The sequence below is a fragment of the Lissotriton helveticus genome, chromosome 5_1, assembly GCF_964261635.1.
Source record: "Lissotriton helveticus chromosome 5_1, aLisHel1.1, whole genome shotgun sequence".
NCBI lineage: Eukaryota > Metazoa > Chordata > Amphibia > Caudata > Salamandridae > Lissotriton > Lissotriton helveticus.
The window spans coordinates 132,996,226-133,021,281 of record NC_136065.1 but is presented as its reverse complement, the minus strand read 5'-3'; the positions used below and the strand labels follow the sequence as shown (position 1 = coordinate 133,021,281).

Genomic DNA, 25,056 nt, shown 5'->3' with positions numbered 1-25,056 from the left:
CGCACGGCGTAAGCGCACCCGGAAGCACCCGAGCGCATACGATCGCACAACGTAAGCGCCGCCGGGCGCGCACCGGGGCGCGTAGCATAAGCGCGTCGGGTCATGTGACCTGAACATAACACTTTTCATTGGTTCAGAACACTTTTGGTTTACAAATGATGAAAGACCGGGTCATTTGACCTGAAAATAACACTTTTCATTGGTTCAGAACTGTTTTGTTTTCCAAATGATGAAAGCCCCCACCTTTTTTGCTCATTCTCACTTTGTTCTTTGAGTGAGGAAGACCTGTTTTCATTCATTGAAAAATGGCTACAGTAGCAGCAACAGCTGGAGCATCTGCACCACCACCACCACCACCACCACAAGGACCACCACAACACCTCATTGGTGGTGAAGAAGAGGAGGAGGAGGAGGAGGAGGAGAGGAGGACTTTCCTGCCTGAGGACAATCCCCCTTACAAACCGAGAGAGCACATTGCGGCAGAGGTGAGAACTGTGCAGAAACCTTCCCCAATCTTCTTCCAGAACCTCAACAAGCAAAGAACCCACTCCATCGGGTCCAGAGGCAAGGGAGATGGTCCCAAACATACAAACCAAGTTTGGAGGTTATAAAATTGTTTGTATCTATTGTGGGACTACAATTACGTATGGCGAAAAAAGTATAAACCTAATCAACTGTGCAGGAGATAACCATATCTGCAGAAAAAAAACTTACTTTTTTTCCTGATTTTTTTGCTCCAGTTGAGCCGTTTACAATTCCCTGTTTTTTGTTTCTCCCCATAAAAATTACAAAAAATATATAAAACTGTTCATAAAAGCCAAAAAAATGTTCAAAAAAACAAAAAAAAATATAAAACAACAAAAAGAATTAAAAAAAGTTATTTTTAGAACTACCTCCAATTAATAAAAAAATGCTACATTTTTAAAAAACTCTGTCATTCTTTTTTCTCCAGGGTACGCTCCCCAGTACACTCCCCGGTGCGCGTACTGGGCGCTCCCCCCGCGAAAATCGAAAAAAAAAACAAAAAAATGTTGCCCCGCGAAGCCCTTTTATAGCTCACACATCAAACCTAAGGGGTCAGGGGGGTTCTACACTGCCCCCTTTTGGTCATTTCCCCCTTTGTTTTTGCCACCTCTTGTGTCTCGATCCTACCAAGACACAAGATGGCGGCCGCTCCGGACTGTTTGGAATGTTGACAGACACCCGAGAGCCAATCAGCTTTCCGCTCGCGAGCTCGCGTAGCGCGCTGGAGCGCGCCCCGGTGCGCGTACCGGGGCGCGCATATAGATATATATATTTTTTGGAACCTAAATTACTCAAAATCCTCTTGAGCACATATCTTGAGACATAGCAAAGGCACATCGGGCTACCAGTCCCTACAATTTTGTCAAGTTTGGTGGGAATCCATTCAGCCGTTCGGGCTAAAAGTGAGTCCAACCGCCCTATGGAAATTAATATGGAGAAAACACGTTTTGGGACCCCCCTTTTATCTCGGCCCCCGCTTGACGAATCCCCCCCCCAAACTTTCAGGGAAGGAGCAGAGTGGAGCGGGCCATCTAATTTGAGAAATTCGCGAAAATTCGTCCACCGGCGCCAAAGTTATTCCCAATAGAATGTTGCGGATTTCCTATGGAAAACAATCCTAACTATAACTACCTACTGGCTACCGCCAGTAGGTAATATATATATATATATATATATATATATATATATATATATATATATATATATATATATATATATATATATATATATATATATACACATGCACACATGCACACATACACACACACATATATATATAGGCACAAGTGGAGAAGTGTGGCTCACTGGTTAGAAGCGGCAGACCCTGAAGCAGAGGTCAGGCCTGGGACCAGGGTTCAATTCCCGACGCTGCAGGGTCTGGGGCTCAATGTCCGCGGACTCGATAATTCTCGCCTCGGTGCCTACTCTAATTATGGGTCCCACTCTGCAACTCTGGGCAATAGCTTGCTTAATCTCCACAACGGCCCCAACAGTGCTGGGATGCCTGGCTTCACCTTGGGGGTGCCCTGGAGGGGGCATCTCACAGGGAAAGCCAGGAAGGGTTCCACAGCGGTATACAGCGCCAGGATGCCCCGAGATGGGGCGGCAGTGCGCTTTGGTATACACACATTTACATTTACATACACAATTAAAAGTAAATACATCTGAAATAACCCGAAGGCAGAATGTTGAAGCCAATGCTTTACCAGCATCAACATAATTGTTAATTTTTTCCTGCAAATCTGATTTTATCATAACACATTTCCTGTGCATGGCGATTTCTAGCTCATTATCGGAAGCATTCTCCATTAAATCCCATAAGCTCTGCTTTAAAACCAGTTGAAACTGCCCAGATATATAGATTAATTATTTAAAAGCAAATCACTAATATAGATAAATGTTTATGGCTATGTTTTCTATTTCCACTCTAAATACGAAGCTGTTAAGGGCGCCCGATGTGACGCTAAAAGCCTCAGATTACCCTGACTGGTATATATAAAATGTTGCTCTGCATTTCATATGATGTAAAACGTACAAATATATGCAGCTGTTTCTAAATACAGTAATGCATATTACATATTGTATTTTCTCCGCTCCCTGGTCTCTTGTTTCCCTTCCTTGTAGTTGTGGTGAATCCTTTCACAAATGCACTGAAATATTTATATCTGTAAAATATCTCACTCCCAAGGGCCCGATTTATTTCTTGCCATATTCGTATCGTAAGGCATTTTTTGTTGTTTTATTAAATTGCTCAATTTTATACATGATTGCACAATTTAAGATTGTTTCCCTGAGTATTGTGTAAAATTACAATTTTTTAATGCCGCAAGTGCAATGGTGATACAGATATAGTTATTTTCCGCCATATTTTGATATCTATGTCCTGAAAATTACTTTTTACAAAACAACTTAAAGGATGCATGATGCATGAATAGTATTCTAACCTGTTTCCTTAACCTAGGTGTCTGAGATGAGCTAATAACATCACAGGAATTTTTGTAAAATCACTCTACATAGAAGGATATACATCACTAATGAAATGCAAGTGCCTCTTCTGCGTTGCCCTACAGTAAAGAAAAGGGCAGAAATGCGCTGTATCTATCTGATACGACTCATTCCTGTCCTTTTCTCCCGCGCCGGCTCTCAATGGGCTGCAGTGCGCCAACCTTAGCACCTTTGTCCCATGGTGCAACGCTGCCTGCATTGCGGGGATGATTATTTTTGTGCAGGAAGGTTTACCTTCCTGCACAGAAATAATCAGAAGAGGCTGTTTCCCCGTTTCATGTGTGCTACAGAATACAGCACACATAGACAAAGGAAAAACGAAGAGATTTAAAGACATTTCTCCTGGCTGTGCCTCCCTTATGCCTTCTGGGGAGGCGTATGTTTTTGGCACTGCCTCAGATTTACGATTTCTCATAAATCTTTGGCAGTGCCAAAAAGCCATGGATGTTGCTGGGAATGCCCCCAGCAACACCCATTGCACACCCATTTAACACAGATAACTGCGTTAAAGGAAACCATATTTAAGAGGCAGCATTAAGCAAAAAAAAGTGGTTAAGTGCTGCCTCGTAAATATGGAGCCATGCTCCTGCACCATGGAACGTCGCAAAAAGTGACATTTGGCGGCGCAAGGGGCCTCATAAATGAGTATCATTGTCAGATGAAATGGGGTTTATGGCCTGTTTGCTTTGGACACAGGAAAACTGCTAACCCTTTTCCAGTGAACCTGCTTTGATCCCTAAACATGGTGAAAAATTGGAGAACTAAATTGGTGTGCAGAGCAAGCCCACAGTAACATTTCCATGAGAGTTCACCAGTGGCATAAAGTTTAAATGTCACATGTCAGCTGCAGTGTACATTAAAAACTTTTTTTCAGGCCTGTCACTGAAGCCCTCAACAGCTGTGAGCAAAGACTAAAGCTGTCCCATTTCAAAGGAAACTGATTTTCACATTAGTAAAACGCTGCTTATGAAGTACACAAGTTCTAGGTGAAAAATGCCCAAAAATGAGACATGTCCAATAATTTATCTGCTAAGTTCCTTCAGTAGCGAGGATACAACAGCTCTTTTCACTGCTCTGGCTAAAGTTGATTTTTCCTACAGTGAATACAAAATTCAAACTTTTGAAAAGTCAGGCTATCACCTATGCACCATGGAATAGATGGAAAATCTGATTCAGTTGTAACCATAGGCTCAAATCTATCAGGTATTTCCGTTACCATGCGTCATGGAAGGCGACTCAAGAACAATGCAAATGCTTAAGAAATATTTACAAAGCCACACAAGGGCCGATTTGCTCTGCCCTTCATGGTATTATAAAAAAAAAATTAACACAACACAGCAGCTTGCACTGCCTTACATTACATTTCAACCTGAGAGTCGTTGGACCTGCCCCTTTTTGCAGGGTCTCCCCCAGATTTTTGTCTTCTGTTGCAGAACCCATTTTTGTTGACGTTAAGACTCAGTACACTTTTTTCCTTCTAACAAGTGATAAAGTGCTTGTGCTCACTCCCCAAAACATGGTACTTTTCGCTTACACCTGATTGGTACATCTAATTTACTTGTAAATCCCTACTATATAGTCCTACCCATACCCAGATCCTGTAAAGTAAATTCTACAAGTGGGCTTGCAGCACTCATTGGGCCATTGATTGAAGTAGATACTTAAACCATGCCTCAGGTCTGCCACTGGAGCCGGTAATGCAGCTTTAAACTGCCATTTCAACGTGGCTAAATAAGCCTTTTACCAGGCCTAAATCTTATTTTAATACCTATAAGTCACCTCTAAAGTATGCCCTAAAGGCTCATAGGGCGGGGTGCATTGTATTTAACATGTGGACATGTGGGTTTAGGTTATACGTGTTCTGATAGTGAAAAACTGCTCAAAGTCTATTTTCACTACAGTAAGGCCTATCGCTTGAATTGGCCAACATGGGATATCTTATTACATTTAATAAGTAATAACTTTTGATTGGGAGCCGATAGAGATATGGTGTTTAAACTCAAATGAAGACAATTTAAAATCCTCTGTAATGGTAAAGTCAGATTTTAAGTCACACATCTAAAAAGGCCACTTTCAGAAAGTTGGAATTTTCTTGTCATAACCATTTGTGCCTTCTGCCACTATCCTGGGTCACATGACTGTGAATGGTTCCACTGTTGGGGTTTGTGAATGCCTTTCAAACAGTGACACAGAAGGGGTATTAAGTGTGGACAGGATAGACCATCCTGTCTGGATGGTTGAGGGAGGAGCTTTACTCAGCCCTACTTACGGTGACACAGAAGAGGATTAGGTGTTGACAGGATGGGCCATCCTGCTGGAATGGTCGAGGGAGAAGTTTTACCCAAACCCAATTGCATTTCAAAGTGCTTTGTCTCCCGAACACACAAAGGAACCTGATACTAGTCTTTTGTCACCCCAACTTCTTGGACCCGTGACAGTGTGAAGGAAGAACTTTCCAGAACCAGATGTGGGGATGCCTCCATGATTCCCCCACTACAAAGGCTGGCACCGGTTATAAAAATTGGACCTTCTGAGCAGCTCATCCGGATACTCCTGGACCTGTGGACATTAAAGAAGAAGGATTGCCTTGCGCACCAGAAGACAGCCCTTCTGCTTGAGGCCTGTTTTGCTCCCCAGTGAACTGCCTTGCTGATACCGGAGGAGTGCCCTGCTGTTGAGGAATGCCTTCATCCCCGGAGGCTTCCCTGCTGCTTGAGGACAGCCCTTCTCTGTGAGAAGAATGACAGGACCTGCTCCCTTCATCCCAGGCTACCTGAGTGACTCCATGGGTCTGTTGGCTACAGGGACACATCAAGCTCCAGAGGCTTCCCTACAACTGCCCAGGTTACTTGCTGCACTGGTCCTGTCTGGAAGTGGGACCGGACCTGCCTGACCCCTGCTGACCTCTGATGGAGTGAGTTCCTGGTCCACAAGAGAAGCCTCCCCAGGTTGTGGACCATTGGCTGGCATCAGTCGCGCTTCTCTGTGAAAGAAGGTGAAATCCTAATGTTTTGGGCTCTTTGCAACCACGAACGGGACCGTATCTACCTAAACTCTGAATTACTAATAAATTCTGCCGCTCCACTCCACCGCTGGAGGAATTAAAATTCGCACTGCGCCTTCAATTTAGCTTAACAATCGTTATTATTCTTTTTAATTAACACTTTTTAAGCGCATAGCTACCCCAAGGCATCCCAGCGCTATAGTTGTTGTTGATCTTTTACCGGACATCATTTGACCATGATTTTAGTATTTCTGGGTAGTCTAACCACCAATCCCACAGTTGGACTTATTGAGGGTGCCGCCTGGAAGTGGGAGGTACTGCCAATATATAAGGCGACCTAGAAACTGTAACACGGGAAGCCCCTCACCCAACCCTAGTGCGTCTTACATTATTCTGAAGCGCTGATTGGCTTTGGAGTTTGTTTGTGCCTCCGTCCGAGTAGACCTTGACCATTGGCGGGTGACCTTTGCAAGGATTAGGGTGCATCAGCAGAACTGTACCTGAGGTGCAATGCTCGGAAAGCAGGATGTGTGCTGCCAGCATCTGAGGTATGAGAGGCGTTGGTGAAGCGTTAAGCATGGGTTCTAAGAATTTGGACTGCTGCATCTAACATGCCAGGAGTGGGGTGTTGTAGAAGAGCTCAGCTTGAATTTGCATCCCCTTCATTTCTCTTGGTGCTTCACTGAAGAGTATTGACAGCTATTTGTTGTTTATAGTGCTGCAATATTTTGGAGTGTTTTAATACCAGTGACTTCTGTGTGTTAGGCGTAAGCTACTATGGTAGAGTTATGTGGGGATTTGTAAAAAGTGGAGGGAGTTGGTGCACACAATTTGTTCAAGCTTTTGGAAGTTATTGCACATTCAACTACTAGATGGCAGTATTATGCAAACCATCGACCAATAACAGACATTATGGTACAAGACTAACATAGCCTTAGGCATCATTTCATTTTTTTTAGGTCTCACCGAAATGTGCATGCACTGTCTTTTCGAGACATGATGTGTCAACTCTGTGGGCTTTGAGCCCGTCCATCGTCTTTCATTTGTTCTTTTGTGTGCCACTTGGAAATCCTTGTTTTTCAGTGGTGCATTGGTTTTATTTGTGCCTCCTTTTGGTGTTCTGTTCCCTCCCATGGAGCCTGGCCCTATTACAAGTAGTAGTTCTCTCCTGTCTATTAATGTGAGATTCAGCGCACAATTATTATATTTTTTTGTCTCAGCTCGTGTTTTTGGAATGTTGTGATTTTGGGCTTTCCGATCTAAATGCGCTTAGCTAACAGCATTTTCATTTTCCAAATACACACAGTATTTATATTTTTGAGAACAGCATGTCGCTGTCTTTATTTTTTTTCCGTAGGCAAGAACCGAGCATGTTGAGACTTGAACCTGGTTCTCCAGTTCTGGATTTGTCAGCTCTGGATGTTATGCTACATTCTTTCTCACAAACAATCTGCTTTTTTTGATTCTCAACGGGTTCACCCAATGGGTGTTTAGCAAGTATTGCCGTAGTGATAATACTGTATTTACATTTTTGACACCAGCATGTTTCAGCTTTTTTTGGGGGTTGGCACGGTGGGAGCACACAGAGACTTGAACCCGGTTTTCGAGTTCCAAAGTCGGCAGCTCTAGATGTCATGTTACATACTCTTTCCCAACAATGAGCATTTTTTGCATCTAAACTTGGCTACTTTAAAAACATTAAAATATCTAACGAATGACTGATTCAGTCCTAGCCCTACCGTCCTTTTAAAAGCCATACTGCATTTACATTTTTGATATCGGCATGCCTTTTTTTGGGGGGTTGGCATGGGGAGAGTAGACTGAGACTTGAACCTGGTTCCTCAGTTCCAAAGTCTGCATCTTTCCAGGTTATGTTACATCTCTTTTCCCAAACAATCAGAATTATTTGCAAACAAACGTGGCTACTTTAAAAACATTAAAATATCTAACAAATGACTGATTCAATCCTAACCCTGCTTGCCCTTTAAAAAGTATACTGTAATTACATGTTTGATATTGGCATGTCCCTACCTTTTTTTGTGGGGGTGGGTGGGTTGGCAGATGGCACAGGGAGGGCACACTGAGACTTGAACCTGGTTACCCTGCTCCAAAGTCAGCAGGTCTGTATGTTAGGCTACATTCTTTCTCCCAAACAATCAGCATTTTTTGCCTCCAAAGGTGTTCACCCGACAGGAGTTTAGGAAGGATTGCCATAGTGATAAGGAACTGTAATGTATCAAGCCTCAAACCGCGTCCAATGCAATTTAATGCACTTTTTTACACTAAAGTTCATTAGCACTTTAGAAATCTTTGCTAAAGTTCCTTTGGGGGAACAGAAGGCGCGTTCAATGGGAGTTCATTATAGATTGCCGTAGTGCTAATAAACTGTAATGTAAAGAAGCTTCCTGGAAATGCATTGAATGCACTTTCTGTTCTGCCAACAGGAGTTTAGCAAGTATAATTGAACTGCTGTGCTGTGTAATTTTCTCATACGCTACAATACGATACCATCAAATTAATAGAAAAACAATTGGTGAAACTCACATCAGGTGTGAGCATTTTTAACCTTTAAAAAGCCTACACCCAGTGGCAACTTTCATTTTTTAACAAAATTAGGATTTGAAATTACTTTTGTTAAATAAGTCGACATGTAAAGATTTGGAAGCTTTCCTTAGTTTGGTTTTTCCAGCAACATATGGTAAAACTTGTTGAACGTAGGACTCTAGATTACCGCTTACCTGTGAACCCAACATTTGTTGTCAATTTCTGGAAGACTTTGATGGTGTCAGCAGAGGGTTTTCCATTACAAAGGGGTTAAATTGGTATATGGTCTATCTTTACCACCAGGCTCTTTTAGATTGTTACTAAGCAGCAATGTGCACACCGAGACTTCAACCCGGGTCCCCAGTTCAAAGGTTGGCAGCTCTGGATGTTATGTTGCATCCTCTTTTCCAAACAATCAGCATTTTTGCATCCAAATGCGGCTACACAAGCCTTGTTACCTAATGCAACATCCTTGAATCCTAGTGCCAGTTACAGGGCTTCCCCAATGTCGCTGGTTCAACACTCTAAGACGGATTTGCAAATGTAGAGCCATGTTATCAAGAAAGGGCGATACATTATTGCCGCTTTTAACGGCAAGAAACTGCCGCTAAAGCGGCGTAAATGGGCTTTATAATATGCCCTTGTGAATTCCCATAGAAGCCCAGGTTAACACCAGAACCTGGGCTTCTATGGGAATTCACAAGGGCATATTATCAAGCCCATTATCGCCGCTTTAGCGGCAGTTTGCTGCCGATAAAAGCGGCGATAATGTATCGCCCCTGCTTGATAATACGGCCCGTAGTGCTTGCCCTGTTTTTGTAGAGGCAGTGCAGAGACTCTGCTTTGTTGGTGCAGTTCTTAATACATCATGCAAAGGAACCTCAGAGCTCCATGATTGTGGCATTGTTTGTTGCATGTGCTTGCATGATTGCTGCTGTCATGGCAGCATTGTAACTGCTTGACTTGTAAGCAGTTAACTAAGACTGGGGACTGTTGGCGAATTGCATGATATGATATCGCATGACAATACTCCACAAGTGTAATGATATCATACAGGAGAGCTAAGAGGAGTTTATGCTGCAGAATCTTAGGTAAAATTAAAGTCATTCTAAAAAACTCTGCCTGTTTCCCCCACCCCTAGTGCAAGGGTGCCTGTGTTGGTGCTAGACCGCTCACAGTGAGCCAGCAGAAGGAGACAGGAAATACTGGGGGTCAGATTTCCAACTTCTGCCGCATCACTGCAAATCAGCAGGGATGCGCCAAGAAAGATGCGTCACGCAAAACTACCCGTGCACCACCATGGATGCGCCGCATTTACAATGCGGTGTGCCAAGGCGCAAGGATAGGCAGATGCGTGACGTATCTGCTGGTGTAAGCAGTGCGAGAGTCGTGTCGCAGGCACGATGCAACTCCAGCACTATTCCAGCCCAGCCTATCTCCAACATCCTGTGTCACGCCTTACGCCTGCTTCAAGCAGGCGCAAGGTTTTGGCGCAGCGGCGTCGGAAAGTGACTGAGTGAAGTATCGTAGATTTCAGTGCATCACTTTTCCTAGGCTTTCCCCGATGGACAGGCCACACTGCGATGGAACGCCCACCTGAATCCTGACGCAGGTTTCATGTGGCGCAGTGCTTTACAACATCTGCCTAGATGCGTCACGTTGTAAATAAGTCGCAACGTTGTGCATGGTTTACACCACCGCTGTGTCACAAAAGTGACGCAACTGTAGCGTAAAAGTGTTGCAAGGGTCTTGTGAATCTTCCCATGAGCATTTCTGCTCTCTCCCTTTCACGCAACACAGCGGAACAACTTTGCTTGCTGCCCTGTGTTGCTTGAAAGATTAGTAAATATGTCCCTCAGTTTGTGAATTATACCACAAAGATATGTGTGTCCCTATTCGAGAGCAGCAGCAGTATTTAGTTCGGTTTTGCTTCCTGTGACAGTAATGAGCCTCTTGAGTTGGGTGGTGAATACTTTTTTTCAGGGAACAAACAATAAGCCAGGACTTTCTGACAGGGAGCCAGGAAGGAAGCCCAGGTTTTGCTTTGATTCTATGATCTGTCCTAGCAACATACAATTTGGATGGAGCACTTGCTCTAAATTAATAACAGAATCTCACGGTGACCATCTTGAACTGCTCCTATTTGAACATCTGATTAAACATATTTGTACACAAGTCAGGTTTAGCACACCGGTCTAGGGTGATGACATTTGATTTCATAGTTTAGTCACCCCCCTCGGAATAAGTGCCATGATGTCATATAACTTGCACTTTCCCAAGACTGCCAAAAGTTATTTTGATTATGTGCAAGAGAAGAAGGGATATACCAGGTACCAGACCTAAAGCATCAAGATGTGGGTGAAATGTCTTGTTATCCTCCTTAGAGCAAACATGTTCTTGTCCTACCTGACTCCTGTCCCTTTAAAAACATTTGTGAGAACTGTTGCAATTCTACCCACACTCAGAGAATTGCATCATCTTGGACTAAAACACACTGGGCCTGATTCACAAAGCACCTCCATACTCGTGGAGGAGTCTCCGCACTCTGGCGGAATCTCTGCAATAAAATTTGTCATTACGGAGATTCTGCCCGAGTGCAGAGACTCTCCCATGACTACGGGGCCTCCACCATGAGTGCAGAGACTTCCCCATGACTGCGGGGCCTCCACCACGAGTGCAGAGACTCCCCATGACTGCAGGACCTCTGCCATGAGTGCAGAGACTCCCCCATGACTGCGGGGCCTCCACCGCAAGAGCAGAGACTCCCCATGACTGCGGGGCCTCTGCCACGAGTGCAGAGACTCCCGAACGACTGCAGGGCCCCTGCCACAAGTGTGGAGCCTCCCCAATGACTGCAGGGCCTCCGCCATGAGAGCAGAGACTCCCTCCTGACTGTGGAGCCTCCGCCACGAGTGCAGAGACTCCCGAATGGAGGTGGAGTCCAGCTTAGATGGTGGCAACAAAAAGGTGTTATCTAGTGCTGAGGAAGAAGTACACACACTCAGGGATGTGGCGCCTGACTTGAAGGAGGGGGTAGACATACATCAGGGGGTTCAGGTTCATGAGGTAGCTCCAGTGATGCACAGTGTCCCTGAAGTGGATTGGGGGACTGACACAGGGGATCATATTCCTAGTGGTGGGAGGGACACTCTACCGACTGCATGAGAGGTAGAGGGAAAGGGGTTCCCCCATGGTAGAAGTCCTGGTCTGTGAGTGTGGAGACCACCCAGAACAGTGTGGGATGAGTGACAGAGACAGTCAGACACTCTCTTGCCATTCCCAGGAGAGAGATGTGGGGTACTTGTGCAAGGCACTGGATGGTGAGGCAAAGGGTACCTTGGTTAACACCTGTGTGGGGCTGTGTGATTCAATTGGTAGAGAGCATATTTTAAGTAGCCCTGGGCAGAGCTGCCGCCTCCACCCCCCTAGTGAGAATTCATTAAAAAGACATTAAAGGTAAAATAACAAAGGCTTACCTTGACTGCAGTGTCCCCCGGCTCATGTCCTCCTCTTGCTCGCCGTCTCAGGGTAATAGGCGGGTGCGCCCACCCATTTCTCGCAAGGAATGCACATGTGCGCGCGCGCGCATGCATAGCTCACCCGGAAGATGGCAAGGAAGAGGAGGATGGCAGCCCGGGGACGCCGCAGTCAAGGTAAGTCTTTATTATTTTACCTTTATTGTCTTTTTAATTAATTCTTACTAGGGCAGTGGAGATGGGGGGTGGTCAACTCCTCTCTGCTGCGGAGTGTGCAGAGATTTGCCTACTCCATGTTCTCCGTGGAATGCAGAGTAGGCAAATCTCCGCACACTCCGCGGGTGGAGCAGACCTCTCCACCCGTGGTTAATTTGAAGTTCAAATTTTCCAGACCTAAGCCAACCCATGGTGGAGTGCGCTGTGTTCTCAGACCCCAAGGAGCTCACACTGGAGGTAGATCTTTTGGTGGATTCCAAAGGGTCTGAAGCAGCATCTGTGGGTGATCCTGAAGGAGGTGGCTCAGGTTATACCCAACCAAGGGGAGGGTCGTGATGGCCCAGATAGGTCCCAGAGTAGTCGGGATTGGTGTAGGGCTCCATGTCCTGTCTCCGAGGAGAAGGAGTGGGCTGTGTCCCAAGGTGCCCCAAACCAAGTCTCATGCCTGTTTGGTTCCATGAGCGAACACCAGTAGAGGGGCATAGTCTGTACCAGGAGACCATTCCCTGAGGGGGATCCCAAGGTGTCAGTTGAGCTGTGGGTGACTGCTGTAACTAGCATTCCACCTGCTCCGGTGTCTCGCATCACCTCTCCATTTGAGGGGGGTGTGAGTCCAGAGAGAGGGGTGAGGGGGGACACAGTCCCCAGTGGAAGGAACAGAGGGTCAGGGGTTGCCAGCTCTGAAGTCAGAGCGCCCCAGGACGGACCCTGGTGAGGCCACTTCTGGCGTGGGGGGTCCTCTGGGGGTACCACTCCAGGTTGGAGGGTGCAGGGCAGAAGGAAGGGAGGGAGGGGGCAGCCTTACCCCAGACCTTTGCCCAGCCTAAGGGTACAGACCCTGGCCTGGGATCCCAGTTGCAGGATAGAACCTTTGAACAGGTGGGCGAATTGTGTAGGACTCCTGCCAGAGGTGCCCTGACAAATCTGGAAGGGGGTACTGCTACAGGTGGGAGGGTGCTGAGCCACGAGGAGGAGGACCGGTGTGGGATAGCCCACCCCAGTCTCCTGTCCAGCCACTGGGTATGGGCCCAGAGCTGGAGGGTCAGTGTCAGGAGGCCATCCCTGACCTGACAGGAGGGAGACTGGACAAAGGATGCCAGGAACCAGGGGCTACTGCCCCCCACTTTCTGTTCTGACACCACAGAGGTGCAAGAGCCCTGAGAGGCATAAGGCTTGGGACTCTTCACTGACAACTATCAGTAGCCACTGTGGCTTGCTATCCTGGTGGACAGAGTGGCCGGGGGGGGGGGGGGGCAGGGGAAATCAGGAGTCACACCCTAGGGGGGAACTGGGCAACACCACATTGTCTGTCTGTTGGGACACATCTGTGAGCAAGCTATGGTTAGGTGCTGCACAAATGGTGTCCACATGTGAGGAGAAAGGTTACCCATGGGTTAGCTTAGTGGGCCCTTAGACTATGGACAGAGGGATCCAACTGGGTTCAGAAAGGTGTTCTGTTTCTGGACTGTTTTTGTTGTGCTTTTATAACTCTGGGCAGTTTACCACAGCTGATCAGTGCTCAAATGCATATCCTCTATTTATAAATCTAAGGTAGTTTGAGGCATATGTACAAGGAGTTAATGCTGCCATAGTGTACATTTTTTGACGACGTTACAGCGGTTTATTTTTATCGCTGTAATTATAAGTTGCCGCTAACTGCAGTTAGCGGCAGTTTTCTGGCGTAAACGTGAATCTTTAGGATCGCCACTTCTGTTAGCGGAAGTTAACGAAAATGAGATGCCAGGTAGGCGTTCCCATGCAAAAAAACTGCTGCTAACCCCACTTTGCGATATTTTGTGATATATTTCGAACTCCTGGTCTTAAAAATGGTGCAAACACTTGGGGCCTCATTTTAGAAGGTTTTACAGCCACATGCATCAAGCTAAAAACCGGTCGCAAACGGGCAGATTCTCAGAATCTGCCCCTTTGCAACCGGTATTTTTGCATTTGGGATGCATCATCCCAGATGCAAAAATCGCAATTTAAGGAATCTCTAAATTGAGATTCCTTGAATTGCGATTGCATTTAAGGAATCCCCAATTGAGATTCCTTAAATGCAATGCATCAAAGTAAAAAAATTAGCGATTTCGCTAATAGGAGTAGCAAATTACCATGAAGTTGAACTTCATGGTAATTTGCAAAATCTTTGAAAAATGCACTTTTGTGCATTTTTCAAAGTTTCATGTTGCCCACACACATGCCCTTAGGGCATGTGTGTGAGCAACATATGTCCACAGATCAATTTCAGTGGTGCAACACGGTGTACTTTTGACACCCTGGCACCCTTGAAATTGCATTCTCAATTTGCGATTCTCTAATTGAGAATCGCAAATTGAGAAGGTCTTCCCATTCATTCCTATGGGCCTCTAGGCCCATAGGAATGAATGGGGAGGTATTCCTTAATTGCGATTCGCAATTTGCGAGTCGCAATTAAGGAATGTTTAGAAATCGCTATTTTTTAAGCGATTTCTACATGCATAGACTTTTGCGATTCCTTAATTGCGATTCCTTAAAAATCGCAATTAAGGAATCGCAAAAGCCAACATTGATGCATGTGCCTGTTAGTGCTGGACAGTGAATAATCCACATTTGTAAAGCGCACAATCACCCGTAAGGGTCTCTAGGCGCTGGGGGCCGTCGGGAAGATTAAGCAAGCTATTGCCCAGAGTCACATGGTGCTGGGCTAATCTGCTGCCGGGGATCGAACCGTGATCCCCAGATTCCGGAGTCAGTCATCCTGGCCGCGGCGCCACACCTCTTCCTACAGTGCAGCAAGGAATGTTGGTGCGCTGCCCTGCGACAAAACTACAGGTAGAATAGGGCACATTACTGGGCCTCATTCATGACAAGTGTTGCATTGCTGTGACAAATCAGCATTGCAACACTTTTCACCACACCCTTCTTGCGACACCATGGATGTGCTGTATTCACTGTACGGCACTCCATGTCGCAATTAATGGCAGACACGTCTGGAATCCTGACAGATCTGTCAGCGCTAAAGTCCCGCATTACTGCAGTTGTGTCACAAGCATGACACAACTCCAGCAATGCATGGGACCAACCTATCCCTGTGGCACTGAGTCACCCTTACGCCTGCCATTAGGCAGGCGTAAGGTGCTGACTCAGTGGCATCCTACAATTATTGCAGGTGCAATCTGATGGATTTCACTGCGCCACTCCTATGAGGATTTGTTGCGTGGGAACGGCCACACTGCATACATCAAACCTGATGCAGTATAATGTGGTACAGCACTTCACAAGGTCCCACATGCCTAGATGTGTCACTTTTCAAATACGGCGCAGTGTGACACAAGAATCTCACTGCTAGTACATCAATAAAATGATGCACTGATTGGGTGAAACTGTCAGAAGGGGCTCATGAATAAGCCCCCCTGTATTTTTCCCCTCCATTGGCGCACAATGGCTGCCATGCGCCAACGCATGCACCCTTGCGCCATGGTGCAAGGGTGAGTGTGTTGCGGAGTGGATTGATGTTGTGGCTCCATCTCTTCTCAAGACGTCTGCAGGTGGGGCTGGACTAGTGGAGGGAGGGAGTGAACCAGTTGGCCTTGGAGTATTGTTTGCCTGGTCTTTTCTTGAGGGGTTGATGCACAATGTGGTCAACTTACCACTAAGAATGCGCTCCTTTCATATGAAACAAAAGAGTTTCTTCACTCACTCATTCATATTATTTATGGTATCTTTCCATTGCATAAAATCATGAAACTGTATCCAATATATTCATTAGTTACATGTGTTCTTTTATTAATTCATTTCTTCTTATTGAAAGTTCATTGGTATTGCCAGAAATCCATTGCATTCATGAATATTCAGAAGTTTATGTTATGCCCAATACATTTCGGGTTAAAGAGGACTAACCCTTTATCAGGGGTCTGTCAAAAAATAATAAGAAAACATACAGGACCTTAGCATCCAGTGGAGAACAAGTACATACATATTACATGATTAAGCGAAAAACGTCAGTATTTCAGCATCGTGGTATAATTTTGTTTACAAGGACGTTTTATGAGACTGAAAAGGCTAATTAAACATTCAATGCAAAAATAACATATCAATCAAGCCATCCAGTAGAAGAGGTAGCTAAATTGAATAAAAGTGGCATGCAGTTAAAAAACGAGTCATGGATACTACAACAAAACATGAATAGCGAGCATTGCTAGCTATCTAACTTGTGAGGCAAAATAAATAGTGACCAGGGATAATTTGCCGTGCGGGAGTTTAGGAAACAGGTACGCGAGCTAAGAAGCAAACTTACATGCAACTGTGAGATCTGCTAGTTGGAATTCGGGTTCGGGATCACGTGAGTAAGCACAAAGCCAATAGTAAGGCTTTTAATATCATAGAGCGGCCACGTGGTACCACATCGGAGGTACGTAAAAAATGACGAAGCCATTAATCACAAATTGCGGTGGAGAGTAAGGGCCCGATGTAGGTCAGTCGGTAACGGCCAAAAATCGGTATTTTCGGCCGTTACCGATCGGAATAGAGGCATCGGGATGTAGGAGGCCGAAATCCGACAAAATCGGCGAAATTACCGAATCGGAAAGTCACCGATTCGGTAGAATTCCGAATCGGAAAAAAATAGGAATCTGAAAAATCTCCGAATCGGTAGAATACCGAATCGGAGATTTTTCAGATTCCTTATATTTTCCGATTCGGAATTCTACCGAATCGGTGACTTTACATAATCGTGAACGTACCGATTCGGTATAATTACCGAATCGGTGAAAATCCGATTCGTTGTGAAAAGCTGAAGATTGAGATGTAGGTAAGCACTGAAAAACCGAATTTGCTCCAAATTCGGTCTTTCAGATTCGGTAATTACCATGGATTGGAATCAGGTGGTAACCAGGTGCAACCTATAAAAAAGGACCCAAAATGCAGTTCTACTTGCAACATGGCAGCTTTCTATGTCATAGCAAGACGGCTACGGCTACAGCAGGAAGGAGAGAGGGAACGGCAGAGACAGGAGCAGGTGTATAGACAGCGGATCACCCTGTTCATGCTGACAGATGCAGAGATCCTACAGAGGTACAGGCTGGACTCAGAGACCATCATAGACCTCATTAGGGACCTCCAACCCCTGTTGCAGCACCCCACCCCAAGGGCACACGCAATCCCTGTGCATGTGCAGGTGCTGTGCTGCCTACACCTGCTGGCGTCTGGCAGCTATCAAAGTGCAGTTGCTGTGGCAGGAGGGGTGACCCAGAGCAGCCTGTCAAGGTTCTTCCACAAGTTCCTTGACGCCATGATCCAGAGGATGGACCAGTACATTTCCTTCCCTGCAACCCATGTAGAACTGGTACAGACTAAAGCAGACTTCTACCAGATGGCAGGATTCCCCCACATCATTGGCTGCATAGACGGCACACACATTCCGATTTGCCCCCCTGCTGACACGGAATACGTATACCGCAATCGGAAGTCACGGCACACCATAAATGTCCAGGTGATTTGCAATGCCAAGTGTGTCATCACTGACCTGGTTGCGAAGTTTCCGGGGAGTACCCACGACTCCTATATCTTCCAGAATAGCGGAATTTATGCACGGCTGATGGCAGGGGAATTTGGTGATGGATACCTCCGAGGTAAGACACAGTGTCAGACCCCCATAACCTAAATAGCAGTGTGAAGTACATGTATGCATGTGAGTAATGTCACCCCTTTTCCTTCTAGGTGACAGTGCATATGCCCTCCGCTCGTTCATTCTCACCCCCTACCTGAACCCCTCAACACCCAGCCAAAGGAGGTACAACCGTGCCCACAAAAGCACGAGGAATGTAGTGGAAAGGACCTTTGGCATCTGGAAGAGCAGGTTCAGATGCCTGCACAAGAGCGGAGGTGCAAGGCAATATACCCCCATCACCTGCTGCAAGATGATAGCTGTCTGTGCAATGTTGCACAACCTTGCGGTCAAGAAGGGCACAGAGGTAGAGCTATCTGACTACGAGGACCCTGATGATGACAATGCTGTGCCACTTCCACAACCTGCTGGAGCACCAGGAGACGGCAGATACAGGCATGATGAGATAACAGACAACTATTTCTGAGTGAGTACAGATGCACAAACAGGTCAATGTATGTTTTCCAAAAAGAAATTTAATAATGTTGCAACAACGTTACTGCACTGATGTGCAACAAAACAAAAGGTAAACAAGATGTGGTTAAATGTCAATTCTCCGGGTTGCCTCACCCGCCCTGGCAGTCTTATTTCTTGCTGCGCTTAGCAGCCCCACTAGGATGTGGCTCACCCCCTTCTGTATGACCAGCAGCCTTAGCTGAGCGCCTGCTGCTCCGGCGCGGCTCAGACACTGCGCTGGCCGGGCTGCTGCGGCTGCTGCTGTCCCCAGCCTCGCCCAGGCCCAGGGCGGGATTAACAACTGTGTTCGATATCAATAGTGTCTCTATGGCGGTGGTAATGCGGGCCATGCCCCTAGTCACCTCTGCCATGTTCTGGGTGAGGCTGGCCTCCATGTTTGCCCCACGTTGGCATAGCTGGGCGGTTGCAGCAGCAAGGCGGTTGATAGACCTATTCTGCATGCGGGCATCCCTGCGGCGACAGTGCTCGTGTTCATCCATTTTATTGCAGAGCTGGGTGATGGCAGTGGTCATTCGCCCAATACCTGTTGCAATGTCCTTGTTGCTATCAACAAATGTTTTGAATCCCTGTGCCATCTCCCCCATCTGCAGGTTGTGCAGCCGCAACTGGCGATGGCAGGCCAAGATTGATTTTGCCTGCATTCTCTGGATTGTGACCATACTGCCCTCCAGCCCTAGGAACACGCTGCCCTCCTGTGCTGGAAGTGCACTGCTGGATGCACGTGGCCTCCGGGGATTGCTGCTGCCCTGCTGTGTGTGCTGGGGTGACACAGGTGTTACAGGGTTTTGTGCTGGAGCCTGACCCGCAGCTCCCTCCATGAGGTTTAATGGAGCAACAATTCTCCTCCTGCCAGGAGATGTGGCAGGTGCAGGGTGGCTCTGTGGTGGTGAGGTCTCCGGGGAGAACTGCAATGGGGGCGTCTGAGACAGAGACAGTCGGGGGGAGTGTGGAAATGTGAGGGAATGTCCATTGTCTTCCTCATTGCCCAGGGCACTGCTGTTGTTCTCCTCCTGTGTATGTCCACTTGTGCTTGGCACTGCCACCGCACTGGCTGATGGTGCTGGAGCTGGTGCTTGAGTGGCTGCTGCTCCCCCGCCTGATGGTGCCCCTAGGTATAAAGAGGCATTTGTCAACTGAGTGCTAATGTATTACAGTCACTACTATTAAAGCATTGCACATCTCATTACAAATACTTTGTTGCAGTATTACAGTTCTTTTTAATATGCTTCTGCAGTGGCATTTTTGGGTACTTTTGCTGTCTACATTTAGCATGATGCATTGCTCATGTCTGTTGCTAGCAGTACTGGGCTGGGGTTTGGCTGTGCATTGGGTCTAAAGGGGAGGTGTCCGGTATGGTGTGTAAAGTTGTGCATGCTTCTTACCTGTAGCTGTAGCTCGGGATGAGCTATCCAGGTCTCCAATTCCCACAACACTCGCGCGCTCAATGGTAGTCGCCACAAGTTCCTCCAGGTCAGTGAGGGGTGGCGCCCGGTTCTTGCCTCCACCAGTTAGTCCAGCCTGCTTGTGCAGGTCGGCCAGTTTCCTCTTTGTGACGCCGCGGATGTCGTAGAACCTCTTTTTGAGGTCGTCCAGGCTCCTGTGGGTGACACCAACAGCGTTTACTCTATCCCCAATTTCAATCCACAGCTTCCTCTTAGTGCTCTCTGGAACAGTGAGGGACAGCCTTCCATACAGCTGCCTGTGTACCCTCACCACCTCCTCCACCAACACTTGCAGCTCCATGGTGCTGAATTTGCTCTTCCGCTTGCGCTCTGCCTTCTGCCTCTCAGAGCTGCTTGCCATGTTTCACAGGGATCTGGATACTGCTGCTCACTGTGGCTGCTCAGCTCAGGCTGCCTCTCCAGAAAGTTCTGATGAGTTGCACCTGCCTGGCTTGCCACACCCTGTGGGGGAGGGTGCTTCCACCTCATTGGCTGATGTCTTTAGTTTCAGTTTCCTTGGCCGACGAATCGGCATTTATCGAATCGGCATTTACCGAATCGGATTTTACCGAATCGGAAACTACCGATTCGGTATTTATGACGCGTTCCTATTGGTCCTTTGGCCCATGGGGTGTATTGCTATTTCCGATTGGGTATTTACCGATTCGGTTGTGGCAGATTCTGTCTATACCGAATCGGTACTTGCCGAATCGGTACGTATCGACTCACGATACCGAATGCTACCGATTCGGTAATTTTCCGATTTTTTTAATCTACATATCATTTACCGATTTTGAAATACCGATTCGGCGTTTTACCTACATCGGGCCCCATGTTCCTAAAAAGGAACCAACGTAATATAAAAAAAGAAAGAAATTTATCATCACACAAGGGAATACTCAAAATGTGCTGAATTGGGCAGTAGCCATGGTAACTAAAACCGTAGTCCCTGATTGGACGAAGTTCCGATCACGTGTCTATCATAGTCAAACTCGCGTGAAGGGGGATAATAAAGTTATTGGGAATTGTGGAAAAACGATGGAAACAACGTTCCAAATTACGTAAAAAGAACGTGAAGAGAAATCCGAGTCATACTGATTACGTGATAAAGCTAAAAATATCAAATGTAATGAAATATGGGAACATATGATAGGATGACAAGCAACATTCCTCATGTGTTAGAATTTACAAGATAATATGGCGAAATGCTGAAACATTAAAGAATTGATAATAAAGTGCAAAAACAATACATAACATAAACCAATCGTCCATAATACTATCAAATGAAGATGAATGTATAATGCCATGAAGTGAAATTAAATGGTAAGACTCGAAGAGAAGTCTACACACTGGCTGGGTTGCCTGTGGAGGTATTCAGTCTAAATTGTTGCAGGGGGAAGGTAGGGCCACTGTCCCTTGGCTGTGAGGCAATCAGTATTAATCATAGAAAACATGTTAGTTCAATTCTGTCATTCATTCCAATAGGTTGAAGAGACTGTAGTTTTTTAATCCAGAAGAATTCAGCCTGTAGTCGTTGTTTTACTGGATCCATGTCGCAGCGTTGTGGGAGTATCTCAAGTATGGTGAATCTTAATTGTAAGATTTGGTGGTTAGCTTCCAGCCAATGCATGGCTATAGTGGATTTGTTGTTCCTATTGCGTATATTACTCTTATGCTCAGTCATTCTAATTTTGACTTTACGTTCAGTTTGACCTACATATGTCTTGCCACACGGGCATTTAATCGCATAGATGACGTTTTTGGAATCACATGTTCCTGTGTATTGTAAGTCAATCTTATAGCCTTTAGTGGGATGCGTGAATATGTTTCCTGTTATGACGTTATTGCAGTGGATGCAGTTATGACATTTCACCATCCCTTTATACTCCAGCCTTGGTTGTCTTTTTTCAGAAAGGATCTCTTTCATGTTTTTGGATCTTTTAAAAGCAAAGGTCACTTGTTTGCTATATAGATTCTGTAGATCCGGTTCGGCTTTAATTAAAGACCAGTGACGGTTAATGGCTTTCTTGATCTTCTGTAATTCAGTGGATAATTTTAAGCACACACACTGTTTTTTGCTCTGTGGTTTGTTTAGCACGTTTCAGAAGGCTTTCTCTTGGTAGTTTAGCTACTTTTTTAAGGATTCTTCCAAAATTTCTTTAGGATATCCTCTTGCTGAATATTGTTCCTTTTGCTCAAGGAGTGAATCTTTCAAAATATTCTCATCAGAAGTAATTCTTTTTAGACGAATAAATTGTGAAGTTGGTAAATGTTTTTTAAGAGTTTCAGGATGAAAACTCTGAAAGAGTAGACTTGAGTTCCGATCTGTGGCTTTTTTGTACACTTTGGTTTGAATCTGCTGATTTACCAAGATGATTTGCACATCCAGAAAAGATATGGTTTCCTCATGTATGGTGTAGGTGAACTTGATTCGAGGATTCACTAGATTCAATGAAGATAAATTGCAGAGGAGTTGATCTTTTTGACCTCTCCAAATCAGAAATATGTCATCAATGTACCTTTTAAAAATGACCAGACTTGAGATCCAGTCATTATTGTTTAAGATGTGATCACTCTCAAATTTAGACATAAATAAATTGGCGTACGAGGGGGCCCCCCCGAAACCCATAGAGGTACCATTGCATTGGTTGTAAAACTTACTTTTCCATATGAAGTAACTGTGGAAAAGTGAGAAATGCATTAGCTCAATGAGAACTATTTTATTAGCTTCACAGTCATCTTTATTTAATAGGTTCCATTCCAGAGCATCTAGGCCTTCGTTGTGCGAAACTGAGGGGTAAAGCGATACAACGTCCACTGTACACAGCCAATACTTAGTGATGTCCGGTCCAGATCAGAGGTTGGTCCAGGTTTCTGTGAAGAAGGTGATGTCTGAAGAGGTGGCGTCGCGGAGGTCTCAGATTATGGTTGCGTGTTTGTGGAGGGACCGCATGTTGAGGAAGATGCAGTTCAGCTGCTTGGCTTCACTATTGGTCGGCTGGGTGGCAGGAGGCGCTTGTGTGCTGATGTGGCAGAAGGTGCATTTGCAGTTTTCGACAGCCGCAGGGTGCAAGAAGATTCTACAGTGTTGCTAGATGGCAGGCAGTGTGGCGACCATGTTTGATGGCAAGGAGGGTGCCTGCGTCGTAGCGGTGGATTATCTGAGAGGAAGGATACTTGGTGCTGGGTGTGGTCAAGGGGCATACGGACGCAGGCGGCTTGCCTTTGGCCCACTAGTGGTATGCCCCTTGCACATGGCTGCACAGTGGCCACCATTAAGTAGTGCTGCGGGGGGGCTGAACAGCTGGGAGGTGAAAAACGTGGGAAAGGACACTGGAGGGGGGCGGGGATGTGGGGGGGGGAAACAGGGGTTGTAAATATATATATTTTTTAATTCTCACCTTGAGGCCAGGTCCCACATCTTCTGAGCTCCTGTTCTTCTGAGTCTGCTTTAGGAGCAGGAAGCAGGCAGCCATGTTCTCTCCCCAAGCCAATCCCAACGCTGCAACTTGCCATTTTGATTGTTCTTGAGCGCCGTGACAAGGCGTTCAGCCAGGGGCTGGAGGGGTGGGCATCTACTCCATGCAGGCTGTAATGCAACCTGCATTGCAAACAGGGAAGTGCGCATGACTGCTTTGTGCGGCCTGAGAGGGCCGACCAAACAGTCATTCCACTCTTGAGTGGGCATATGTAGTAATAACAACAGGAATTGATAAATAAGTGTAAGGCACACACTTATATGTAAAAAGTAATCCTTAGGTTTATTGAGTAAGCTCGTTACATAAATGCATGTAGCTCAGTGAGGAACTGCTGGCAAAGTGAATCATAACATTCTTAAATTACGATTACCTATTCAACATTCTTATTACATCCATACAATTCTACAATGAATACCTGCCCTGCTCTGTGAGTAGAACAGCCCCACCCACCCTCCCGCCCGCAAAGGAAACATAGCATGAGTACATCAGAAAGTTATCATCATGTTATGTTTCCTCTACTTGCACTGCTTAAAAGTGTAATAGAAGTATTAAGGAATGTGTAGAATTGGAGAGGAGTGCTGGAAGGAACTGAAAGTAAGGATCAAAAACTTCCTACAGGCTCAAAGATTTTCTTCACACACCACCATGGGAGAAGTTTCTTTTGAAATGTTTAGAGGAAGGAAGGCTAACACTTTATTGTCACCTGGGTGGTCAAAGAGGGGCATGGGTGTGTGTGTATCATGGGCATCAAGAAAGGTGAAAGTGATAAGGGAAGAGCATGTGTTGAAAAGCGCAAAATGTGATAAGACATCCTCAAAGACATCAAATTGATAGATGTGTCAAAGGTTCAAGAAGGTGTTAATTAATAAACCTCTAATATCAAAGAGTTCTTCCAAATTCATGGGTCGTTTCAGAGTCATCCGACATTTCTGCAATGCAGTTAAAGTGGAGGATGGCAGAGTTTGGAATCTCAATAGAATTGTAAAGTTCAAAAATAATGAAAAAAATGAAGTTATATTCTGTTTTCTTTCTTCTCTATATTTTATTTGTTTTATTTTGTTTGTTTAATTTTTTTGTGACAGGGAAACATGTGTGGTAATCCAAATGTATTTCAAATGCAACTTGCCAATGATTGTTTATACTTTTACTGTGAGCGGTTGTTTACTTATGAATAAGAGAACTCTTTTTGTGTCATAGTTCCAAGGCTTCTGTCTACTGAACTGGTCAGTTGCCGCTGGATACAGAGCTGGTTGCAGTGGTGGCTAGCACGGATCAGGGGTGGGAGGGCGTAGGGCAAGTGGCAGCCGGGGAGATGGGGTGTGATTGGTCTGAGCGCCGGGGTTCGGTGCGCAGATGGGGACTGGGGGGTCTGGGCGTGTTCTCTACCCTGGCTGTAATGCAGCTGGGGGGAGAACATGCAAAGTGCGCATGAATGTTTGGCCGGCCCTAGACAGCTGACCAAACATTTGTGCGCACTTAGCGAGTGCAAACCACTCCTCCCCTGCTCTGTCAGCAGAGCAGGCCCGCCCTGCCCGCAAGGCTGCTGCAGCAAGGAAAAAAATAAAATGATTATAACTTAGAGTTATTATCATTTTCTTTTTCTTTTATTTATACTGCTTAAAATCAGTGGGGCAGCGCACCCCGCCTTAGCACTGACTGGTTGTACCTATGAAGTTTGCTCTCATCAAAGAACCTACATTTTAGAAATCTAACTCTACATGGACTTTGCTTCATTACAACTACA

At 45.8% G+C, this 25,056-nt stretch overlaps 1 protein-coding gene across 1 annotated transcript in view; it reads right to left on the bottom strand.

Annotated features, from left to right (window-relative positions):
* The window catches only part of KCNT1 (potassium sodium-activated channel subfamily T member 1), a 739,470-nt gene extending 716,161 nt beyond the window's left edge, over positions 1–23,309 (bottom strand). Inside the window, exons 1-2 of the mRNA XM_078640347.1 lie at positions 23,235–23,309; positions 22,495–22,511 (exon numbers count right to left, since the gene is read on the bottom strand). Coding sequence (XP_078496473.1) covers positions 22,495–22,511; positions 23,235–23,309 — 92 coding nt within the window. The remainder of the gene's footprint in view (positions 1–22,494; positions 22,512–23,234) is intronic.
* Positions 23,310–25,056: the final 1,747 nt, after the last annotated feature.